The sequence below is a fragment of the Hippocampus comes genome, unplaced genomic scaffold, assembly GCF_001891065.2.
Source record: "Hippocampus comes isolate QL1 unplaced genomic scaffold, H_comes_QL1_v1.1 scaffold106, whole genome shotgun sequence".
NCBI lineage: Eukaryota > Metazoa > Chordata > Actinopteri > Syngnathiformes > Syngnathidae > Hippocampus > Hippocampus comes.
Genome location: NW_017842055.1, coordinates 1018217 through 1030011, shown reverse-complemented (window position 1 = coordinate 1030011; position 11795 = coordinate 1018217). Strand labels below are relative to the sequence as shown.

Genomic DNA, 11795 nt, shown 5'->3' with positions numbered 1-11795 from the left:
CCACGGCGCCACCCCCCCCCCCCCCCCACCCCTGCATAAAATCCACACGCAGCATTCAACTTGTAACACACACGCGCTCCCACTCAGACTTGACTTGCTTTTAAAATGGCAGCAATTTATGTATGTATACTCAATAATGTTTGGAGTAAATACTCAATAATGTATGACCGGTTGCGTTCCTCCGCCGCGATATTACAAACATGTTCCGGCGGTAGTCAACAAACGCACGCGCGCCGGCGTAAAATAAAGATGCACCTAATATCTCATTCGGGGCCAGTGCGAGAAGAATCAATCTTGTGTGTTTGGATGAGATTAAGTTTTTAATATCTGCGCGCTTCTGCGCAATTCCCCTCGGATCGCTTCATCATGCAATCCGAGCGAGCGGGATAAACAAAGCGAGGGGAAAATAAAAATACATGTCCAGAAATGGTTCAAAATAAATGTATGCAGGAACAACACCTACACGCCGGATGATGAGGACGATGATGAATACAATACTTGGCCTTGTTGTCGTGGTTACAGATGGAAAAAAAAAAAACCACCTTAAAGCGATTAAGTCCTGCATTAATAATACTTATATGCTGTGCGCGATATATCACATATTCAGATTGTAGAAAAATCTAAAATATTATAAAGTTATTTTATATAAAAAAATGATTATTATTTTTTTTTTTTTTGCATCACCGGTCCTATATCACAAACTATGTCCAGCCAGGTTGGCATTGCAAATGAGAAATTGCCTCACCTGGATAAGTAATGGTGAATAAAGAAAAGAAATACACACTTGAATTGACAAATGCTAACGTGCTAACAGTTGCTGTGCTATCATAGAGCAAGAACTCCAGTACAAAACTCACAGAGGCAGAGAGATGACCGTTGATTTCAATTTCTATTGAGGACTGATCAAAGGCTAACATGCCACCAAATGTTATACAAATTAATAATAAGATCACAACCTGAGGACCAAAATGCTCAATCAAATGTATAAGGATGAGACATGTTGTCCTTTGGTTAAGCACTCTTTCTGATGGGTGAGTCGGGATGGGACCGATACCCGTATTATTTCACAGTATTGTGTACTTATGAAGGCTGCCAAAAAAAAAAAAAAAAAAAAATCTGAAAAAAATCCTTCCGGCCAGTGGTTGACTCACGAAACAACAGTCATTGCGCAATTATCTGTCAATTCTTATCAACTTTGTGACAAAAACAATTTCAACTCTGGAAAATGACACTTGGTTGAAGCTTAGGGGACTTTCAAAATCAAAGAGACCAGGTGTGTTTGAGTCCTCCTCCTAGTGAGCATCTTAAAACTAAATTGTCCTCTTCACCCAATCCAAAATGCCACCTGCGTCACCGTTTTGCGGCGGCAGGTGGAGCGTGCTGTCAGCTGGTCACTTGAATTCAAAAGGTCAATTAAAACATTCATTTCAACAGTTCTTCTCTTGGACTTATCCGTCCGCGTTTAGCTCCGGAAATCCTGACATCGCACATTTTTGAGAACACAAAAAACATGTATTTTGATGTGAACACAGCGCAATCATCTTCAAAATTAGCATTACGTTTAAAAAGAATGACAACATTTGAAATCGAACCCTTTCATGCACTCTGCATCCTGACAACATAAGTTGTCCACTGTCGTCACCGCGGTCCCTGAAAGGGTTAAATTCATCTTCCAAAGTCACGGTGAGCCACAGCAGAAGGATAGAAAAAAAAAAGCAACATGTGCCTTGCAGGCACCGTGGATCGGACTGTGGAGTCAGTGTGGCTTGAAGGTACAAAAAAAAAAAAATAAATGTTCTTGTGTGTTTTTGTCCTTCCGCTGACACACCTGTAGCACCTCCCCGAGGGCAAAAGGTCAAACAAGTCGCCCAGCCGGCCTCGATAATGTCGTGACGCAGCGTGAGGTGTAAATGGCCAATGGGAATGGATCAAACGCTCACCCGCTAACATCTAGCCAGACGCTCAAGTGGTGAGCGGATGCTCTCCGTCGGGGCCGCCTGACGCGCTCGACTGCCAAATCCGCTCAAGTGCGGACAAATGGGGTCGGGCGCTAATGTGTCAGCGAGCGGTGGGACGGCGGCCGCCCGCGGGGAGGATGATGAAACTACACGACCTGATGAAACTGCGGGGCCGTGATGGGGCGCGATGATGGCGTTTTGATGAAGCTCTCGCCACGATGAGGAGGGCGGGGACCACACGGAGACGCGGGAACTCGCCGCGGGCTCTCGCGCAATGACAAACGCGCAGCTCGACGGGCCGTGGAGTGAGCCTCTCGTCGAGTGTCGTCATTAGCAAAAAAAAAAAAATATATATATATATATATATATAGATAGATATATGCATAACACTGTCCAGTGGAATAAGTGTACATAAAGTAGACATCGTAGCAATAGGGCATGAAAAACTAAATAATATTTAGCAGCAAAAATATCACATTAAAAAGGGTGCATGGCAGCTAAAACAACAAGAAACAATGTGTATCAAAAAAAAATATATATATACAACAGTAAACTTAATAAAGAGAAAAATTCAACAGCAAAAACCGAATGGGATAATAATACGGCCAAAAATGATATCGTGTACGCCAGCAAAAATCTACAATAGCAAAAACTGTAAACACCTGCAATCTACGAGGCATACATAAGGAAAAAAAAAAAAAAACAATACACAAACTATTTACAACAGTCAAAGTGACGCAAGTGGTCACAAAATGTGCTCGATTGTGCAAAAATCTCAAGTTTTTCAAATTTCCGGGGTGGAATTAAAAAAAAACGGACTCAAGTTGGAACTGAAAAGAAGTCCTGATTTTCTCCTCGTTAAGACCGAATACGTAACATTCCCGCGATGCCTGTCGGGATGCCGCACGCCTGCCCGACTCGCTTTTTATGGCGCCGCCAATGTCATCAAAAGCTTCCGGGCATTCCATTGATTTTGACAGCAGTCACAAGGCTAAAAGGTTTTTCATTCTTTCCGTTTATTCCCGACATCCATTTTCCATAACGCTTATTCCGCTCGGGTCGCTCGGAAAGTGGAGTCAATTCCCGAGCGTCTGTCATCGGGAGCTAAAATCCAAAGTATTGCTCGTATGATCCGGCGTGTCGGGGCTCATCTCGCACGGACAGATGAGCGAGGTAGAAATCATTTGGGGAAATGAGACGACGCCCCTTGATCTCCTCATTGCACGGAGACTCCGACCAAATATGGCGTCAGGTCAGCGCCGCGCCAAATAAACGATCCTTCCGCACGACTGAATCATCACTATCACCAGGAATGTCCGATTGATGCTTGATGTTTGAAGTCGGATTTCGCGAAAGACTCTCCCGCTCGGCTTTTGATGACGTCGGATGAGTGCGACCCGAGCGTCCGCACTTCAGACGCGTCACGTGTCGATCCCATTGACATGAACACATGAAAGAGGCCCGGGTGGGATTTGAAAAAACTCTGAAGTGAAACGTTCACATTCCATGAAAAAAAATCAGATACTTGTTACCTATGGGGACAGAAATTGGAATTTCTTCGTAGTGTCAATGTAGCCCCAAATGGCTGTTTTGAAAGAAAATGCGTTTCGGGCGCGGTTTCTTTTTTGTGGGTCTAGCCATTTTAGACATTGCACCCAAATTCTGTGTTCGTCAGTCAAATTGGCTTTGGGGGATGAATTTTCAGAAATGGCCCAAACGACCCGCAGCGTCGGCTTCAACCCCAAAATGGCCGCCTTCCTGTGGCATTGCTTTTTGAGACTTTTTTGTGGCTCTACTCGTGACTGGCATGTTGACCAAATTTGATCTTTTCTAAGTTCAACTGGCTTCGAGGAGTGTATTTTCAAAACAATTCAAAGGACCCACAAAAAGAGCCGGAAATGACCGCTTTCAAACCACAACATAAAACTGTCCTCCATACTGGACAGAACTCCGCAAACTTTTTTTTGTTGATCCACTCATGATACACGTCTACAAAATTTCATGTTGCTGTGTTGCATGACGTTGACCTCCCCGCATGACTTCATACGAATGTGATGCACAAACATCTTCACTTTGCGATTGTTGCCCGTGTCCATGCATTTTTGTGTAAATTGTGTGACTTTATAACCCCCCCTGTGACTTTGTGTGTGTGTGTGCGCGCTTCCCGCATAGGCGCCTCCACGCAGGACTCGGACGCCATGGAGCCGGAAAAACCCGTGGACGGCACGGTCAAGTTGGCGGGCGTGATTACGGGCATTCTCATGTTCGTCGTCATCCTCCTCGGCCTCGTCCTCACCTTCAAGCGCAGGTTGGTCGTCGCCCTCCGCGCACGTCGTGCAGTTTTTGGGGGAACTGATCAAACAAACTTCTTTTTCCATTTTTTTTTTTTTTTTTTTTTAATAGCAACACTTGGTAAACGTTAAATACAACTGAACAGAAAATGCAAATATTAAAAAGATGAACTGTTATGGAAACCAAAACAACAAAAACCGCACTAGTTTGAACACTATCGCTGCGTTTAAAAATGGAAAAAAAAACCATTTTGCCCACAATTAGGATGGTTTTTTTTGTTTGTTTGTTTGTTTGTTTGTTTTTTTGCACACCATCTTGGTTGAATCAATTTCAAGAGTGGACATACATAATAAGAAAACAAGAGAAATTGAAGCACCTCAAACTCAAAAATTTTAAATACATTGAATACGTTCAAAAATGTTAAATGTTTCGGTTTTCTGCACAGTTGTGTTTTTTTTTTTTCCACGCTAGCTGGAATAAATATAAAGTAGATATACTTCAGCCAAATGAAATAAGAGTGAAATCAAAGTACATCAAACAATAATTAATGAGTAAATGAAAAATGGGTGGTCAAATATTTCAGTTTTCCACACAATTTTGATTTCTTTTTTGCCACACCAGCTCTCCGCCATCGCCTCCCTCTCTTTGCTTTCTTTTTCTTCTTCTTCTTCGCTCTGCTACAAATGCAGTCGACATTTTTTTGAAAATTGATAAGAAAGTTATCATCAGAACGCGTCTCGTGGCTTCATCAAAGCTAAATTGTGGTGAGCGTCTTTCCAAAAGACCTCTCCATCTTAAATCGATATTTTCAGACATTCTGGCCGCTATTACCGACAAACAAGCAGTACTTTGTGCTCGCTGATCGCTTTCGTCTCGTGTTGTTTGTTTTTGTTTTTTTTCCCGCCTCCTTTCAGACCTTGACGCCGCAGCGCTCAAAGCCCGCCGCGCTATGTTTTATTTCTTTCTTTTTATCGGCATGAGAAAGCGCAACACGGAGCCTCGAGTGGCCACTCGCCGCGGAACGTCGGTGATTGTCGAGCATCCGACACGTATGCTAATGCAATCAGCGGAAGCGTCGGCGTGCTCGTTTGTTGCGACGGCGTAGCAGCGAGATTGAAAGAAAGTGTTCAAACGCTTAACGACCGCAAGCTTCCTGTAAATTTGGGAAACTCTTGACCACTGCGCGCCTCGCCCATTAGAAGGCGGTCATCAAATGTTGCCGCCATGCCCAACGAGCAAAAAGCCAGTTCTTTGCAGTTTTGTTTACGCGATTGCAATATGAAAGCAGCCGGACAGAATATCTTGCCGGAGTTGGCCTTTGGAGGAACCCCGCAAATAGCCAAGCTCACTGGAACAACAGCCGCCCCAAATCAAACTGGCAGAGTTTCTTTTGTTGGTGGTCTACTCGTGATACGTATGCCTCCCAAATTTCATGTTGCCAAAGGAAACTGGCTTTTTTTTTTTTTTGACATTTTCAATGAAACCGACGGTAAAATGTCCGCTTCAAACCTAAAAGTGTCTTTTCAGACGTGGCTTATTCAGACTAGCTTTTTAGACACGTCGACCAAATTTCATGTCGCTCAGTTCAACTGGCTTTGGGGAGATTTTTTTCTTTCTTTCTTTCTTTTTGTCAACTGGATGCAATGGAGCAGTTGGGCATAGACTGTCTGCTTCAAAGCAAACAAGCTGACTTTCTGCGTTTCTTTTCAAGCATGGCAGTTTCGATTTTTTATTTGTTTTTTGGGTGGCTTGACTCAAGATAGACATGTAAAGCAAAGGTGATTTTGCTGAATTTGGGAGCTGAAATTTCAAAAGCCATTCCACCGGTTTTGAATCCTTAAAATGTCCGCTTCAAAGCAAAATGTCAGACTCCTTTTCAGGCTTCTTGCGCCTGTTTTTGTGGGTCTTCTCAGCACCGATATGTTGCTAAGTCCAACGGGTCAAAAACATATTTGTGAGACCGCTAGCACTTATTAAAAAAAAAAACAAATTCATGTCTTGAGCGCGTTATTCCGACTTCCTGCCTGTCGACAGCATTGTCGTCGAGCCTCTTTTTAGCTTGGTCCAAATTTCACTTATTCCTGATGCCTCTCAAACTGTTTTGGCCTCTGTCAAACAATGTCTCACAAGCCTCTCAGAGCCCATCCATTATTTCCGGGTTAAAAAACAAAAAAAAAAATCTTGATACGAGCGCAGGCAACTGTCCGATTAATCTTTCAGCGAGACGCTTATTTTCCCTGAGAAGGCAGCGGACGTCGCTAATAAAGACGGCAGTGAAGTCTTAATGGGAATGTGATGTTACCACATCCAGGTGGCCCTCAGGGGGGGTCCGGAAAGCAGCGCCCGAGGGCCCGAAGACCACCGTCTATAAATAATAAACGCAGCCTCAAAAACATGATTGATATGACACGTGCTCTCTGATGGAAAACGCTTGTTAGTTAAACCTTTGCAACCCCGAGGATCTTCAAAAATGTCTCCAAAAAGCTTGAAGGCAAGATTGGACGGAGCCTTGTTCAAAAAAAAAAAAAAAAAGGGACATTTTATAATTGTTTCAAACCTCCAACACAGTTTCAACTGTTTATTAAAATGCGAGATTATTCCTGACCAGTCATAAAAATGCAAAATGTTTACTGTAAAACAAAGACAATCGTAAGCTCAAAAATCTTCAAATCAACAATGTTAACCAAATTCACACGTCCCCAGGTTAACGCTAACATCAGGGTCATGTAATGCTTTCGATGAGCTAACGGATATTAGCATTGAGGCTTAGACGCTACGCTAGTAGAAACCGTCAAACGACTGCAGGAACACCGACAACAAAAAGTTCAACGTGAATTATGTACGAGCCAAAATGTTCAAACAAAGCCTCCAGGGCAACATCGCTCACGGGCCAATATTTTCCTCTGCTTAGTAGGGGACCTTCTCTGCCTCTTCTTCGTGCGCTCAAATGCACCGCATGTACTGTACACATCCAATGGCGCAACTTGCGACCGCTCACAAAGCTGAAGTCGGTATGATGAAACGCACTCGACATAAAACATAAATCGATGTGAACCAAGAAATACAAATCTGTAAGAATAGTCGTCAAAGTTACCGGGTAGGAATTCTGAATAAGATCTGTGCACCTGTGAGTGGCGGTTCACCCAGGAAAAAGCCACGCTACGGTTGTTTTATACCGACGTGAATGCGAGCGCAGAGTCAACCGCGGCAGTCAGCCACGTTTTTCCTTTTTCTGTATTTGCACGCACAAAACATTTTGGGTTTTTTTTTTTTTTGGGGTGGGAGGGGTCTCAAGAAAAAGAAGCAGCGGGCCGACTGTGATGAGTTCTCTGACTGTGGTCTCTCGCCCCTTTTATGTCTCTCTCTCTCTCTCTCTCTCTCTCCATCCTGCGTCCTGGTTTTGGCTCCGCCCCTTCCCGTCCTGCCCCGTGCCTGCCCTCTTGCCTTTCTTGCTCCGATAGAGAGATTCACACGTGGAGAACTCTAAGCGTGGGGTATCGTATGTTTTCTTCTCCGCATTGCCTCTCTTCCTCCGCCCGGCTCCTTTCTTCTGGCTTCTCTTCCACTTCTTTTCCCTCCTTGAGTCATCGTCTCAGAAAACACGCCCGTGTTCCATTCACAATTCACTTCAGTCGCATGTCAAGTTCTGCTCCGATAAATTTGCCCGAATTCGATTCTTTCATGAATTCCCACGGACAGTTTCCAACGTTGAAAATCGCCGTCATTTTGCAACCCCTCCGCCGGATTTCATTTTGAGGGTCACTCGTGACGCGATATGATTGACCCTCCCCCAAAAAAGGGCTTAGACATCTGTTATGGCGGTTCCACGTGAGTGCCAGTTTGACTCGGCGACGTGAAATTTGCGGTGCCCGTCATGCGCAGACCCGCGAAAAAGTCTTGGGGTTGCGCGCCCGAAGATAATCGGCGCGTCTGCCGTTTTGGTCGGCAGCAGACAAGTGAGTCATCATTTGGAGGGATTCGAGCCCCCGCAATTGTTTTGAAAACTCAGCCCCCAGATTCTGTTGGACTTAGCGACACGGAAAGTCTGCCTTTTTTTTTTTTTTTTTAAGTTCAAAATGATCACTTGAGCTTCAGTTTCAAGATCCACGGCGATATAATTCTACCGCTTGTAAAATAATGACAGTGCGCACGGTAAAGGAAGCTCCGTTTCTTATCTGTCCTATTTCTTTTGTTAACGGCGGCGCAATTGACATGCGACGCATCCATACCGTGTGGTCGGCCAGAACAAGATGAACCATTGCTTTTTTCCTCCCCCGTCCTTCCCCCGCCTCTCATCACCCGACCCCCAGCGCCGAATACCCGGCCGCCCTGACGTGGTCCCTCCCCTCCAGAGCTTTCGACATTGTTAAACGGCGTCTTTCTGCCGGGACCTTTCACCCGCTACCGCACGGCGCGGCGGATTCTGTCGTCGCTAAGTGGCCGAAAAGCGCCCGTTTCGCTCCCGCCGGGGAAATTGGCTGCGAGTCGTTGGCGCGCTGCCGTTGTTCAAAGAAAGTTTCTCCCGCTAATGGCTGAGCAGGGTCAAGCAACATCTTCACAAACCGGGCCGATCAATCTGTGACGTCTCATCAAAAACAAAACAACAACAACATACAGTAGTTCAATAATGTGGGACTTTTTTTGTTTTGTTTTTGTTTTTTTGCTCAACTTCCCCCCTCGCCCCCCAGACACTCTTTCAGCTCCATTTATGTTCCGTTTTTATTTCTTTCAACTAAAACGCAACATCTCAGTCTTTGTCGTTTATTTTGCCCACAGAATAGAAAAAAGATTGACCGGAAAAACAAGGAAAAGGACAGATTCAGTCTTTATTAGTCCCGCAATAAGGAGGCTGCAGTTTTACGGCAGCAAAGTGGATTTTTTTTCAAAACAACAAATAAATAAAATAGTAAGAACAAAAATCAAAAGCATAAAAAATGATGACAAAAGTTGTTAACAATCGGCATTAGCATTTTTTGCCTCCACTTCGAAGCGTCGCATCTTTCCCGGCGCGAGCATCAGGATCCACTGGAAGGCCGTTTGACATTTTGGTGATGGTCCCACAATTTCCACGCATAATTCCACATTTTTAATGCATACATTCATGGAGACCGTTTACAGATTCGCTTCAGCCATTCCAACATATCAGCACTCCAATTCATTTCCAGTCATCGGCATTACCGATTTTCTTGTCGTCCCATAAAAAAAAAAAAAAAAGCATTCTCCAGTTCTTAATTATGATCTCATAAAAGGGCTTTCGGATGCGATGCGCGTTGTGGATGAGCTCGGCACAAGTGCTGCCTGCCCGCGACGTCAAATTTGGCTCTTTGTCTTCTGTTCGCGCACGCGCGCCGGCCGGTGTTTTTTCTGCGGCGTATTAATATTTATGGCCACTTTTAACATGTGCAGCTTTTACGGCGCGGCTCGAGGCGCTCTCCACTTTATTAACATCACGAGGAGGAGGCCGTTGGCGCAGCGGCCCGTTAAAAAGCTTCCTGCCGAACGTCAGCGAGGAGGAGCTGGCAAAATAATGTCGGGCGAGAGGACTTTGCCCACAGGCGTCGCCGCTCCGCCTTGCCCACGCGACGCGCGCCTCACTCAAATCAGCATTGAAACCTGTTCTGTTCCCAATGTTTGGTTTTTATTTTGGGAGGAGGGGGCGAGGGGGATACGAGGTGACAAGTTGAAATATGTCACACCAAGGACATGGGTTCAACCAGTTGTCCCCAAACTTTCAACTTTGGATCCATTTTTGGTGGCTCTAGATGCTGACTGACTGTGAAATCTCTTTTCCAGTCAAATTTACCAGTATCAAAGTCAAAACTCAATTGTTGACAAAGCAAATGGCGTGACACAGAAGATGGAAGGGCCTTGAACTGTAATTATTCTGGAACGCAATCACCCCAAATCTTTTTGGGCTTCAAAAACAAACAAACAAAAAAACAGCACGATATGATTTGATGGGACAAAGCACATCAAGTCGTAGCTCAAAATCAAAGCGCTTGATGAGTACCTTGCACAACTGTCGTTATTTTGCCAATTACACTTTCTACAGCGACACATCGGTTTTGTTTTTTTTTTTTAACTGTCAGCAACTTAACTCCACGCATTAAATCCCAGGTACTTATTTATATCTATTTTTTCCAATTTTTTTTTTCCTCAATTTAGGGTACAAAAAAAAAAAACTCCTCAAATGAAATAGCTGAACAAACACATGCCAATTTTAGAACGTTTTTTTTTTCCCAATCCAACCTCCAATCTTGATGCCATCACTCCCAAAAATTGCTTCTGCGTGAAAATGTCTTTTGATTTCTTCAATCCAATCGACCGATCATTTCATCCGACCCGAAATGAAAGGTCTTCACGAAAACTCCCCGGAATTGTCGTTATTTTACCAACGGCACCTTGTACGGTGAACCGATCACCAAAAACCCCGTTTCATTTTGACGGAGGAAAATCTCGCCCCAACTGCAGCGCTTTTTAAACTCACCAATCGGCTCGATAAAACTTGACTCGAGAAACGGCAGCGAGTCGGACCTCAAATTGCAGCGCTTGACAAGTGCCTTTCCACAACTGTAATTATTTGTCTCCCCCCCCCCCCCCCCAAAAAACAAAAAAAAAAACAAACACGTGTCTGTTTTTGTGCTTGAACGTCACCCATTTCTACCACTTAGTCAACTCACAGATCTTTTTTTCAGTGCAACCTTGTATGTTGACGTCATGACTCCAAATGTTTTGTTTAGTTTTTTTTTTTTTTTTGCTCAATCACTACCCAACTAAAAAAACGTTAAAAAAGTGGGTGAATGAATGACTTTAGGGTGGTGGTGTGTGTGTGTGTGTGTGTGTGTGCGCGCGCATGTGTGTGTGTGTGTGTGTGTGCGTGCGCGCACGTGGGTGCCTTCGTGCGTGTGCGTTAACATGTTTGCGTGCCGCTCTTGGGAACGCAGGTATCGATCCTGGAACCCGACATGTCGTCACGCCATGAGTTCGATTGGCTTGTTATCTTCCTTTCTTTCTTTGTTCTTTTCTTCTTTTTGTCTTTTGTTCCCGGCGGGTGATGGAAAACGACATCAACAGCTTTTTTTTTTTTTTTTTTAATGGCCACATATCTTCAACTGTTTTTTTTTTTTTTTTTTTAATGGCCACATATCTTCTTGACGAGGAAACATTTTTTTTTAGGTGGGGCGGCGGCGGAAAGAGCAACACACAGACAAGAAACACTGAGTAGGAACTGAATTGCATTTTTGAAATGAAGGTGTTTTCATTCCAATAGTTTTTCGTGAAGTTGAAATCACAACTGTGAGTCCAAACGCGTTTGTTTACAAAACATTAAAAAAAACATTCCATTAAAACAAGCCAAAATATGACAACGGTGATGATAATACAATTAACATGTCAGTAAATGAGCTGCAATTAAATTGATTAAAATGAATTCTTACAAATGACATGAGGATGTGTTACTCGACATTTAATAAAATATATTTTTTAATGAATATCGTTGCCCAAAATAGTTTGCTTGTTTTAACCCCACCCCCCCCCCCGCCAACC

General features: G+C 44.0%; 1 protein-coding gene across 12 annotated transcripts in view; it reads left to right on the top strand.

Moving 5' to 3' along the window:
* Nucleotides 1–11795, top strand: part of ptprt (protein tyrosine phosphatase receptor type T) — a 133951-nt gene that overhangs the window by 62763 nt on the left and 59393 nt on the right. For 7 of the 12 annotated variants that reach the window (XM_019860518.1, XM_019860515.1, XM_019860517.1 and 4 more), the window contains one exon: nt 4131–4266. In XM_019860518.1, coding sequence (XP_019716077.1) covers nt 4131–4266 — 136 coding nt within the window. Of the gene's footprint in view, nt 1–4130; nt 4267–7711; nt 7745–11795 lie in introns of all 12 variants that reach the window. The other 5 variants (XM_019860513.1, XM_019860512.1, XM_019860509.1 and 2 more) reach the window with 1 other exon arrangement.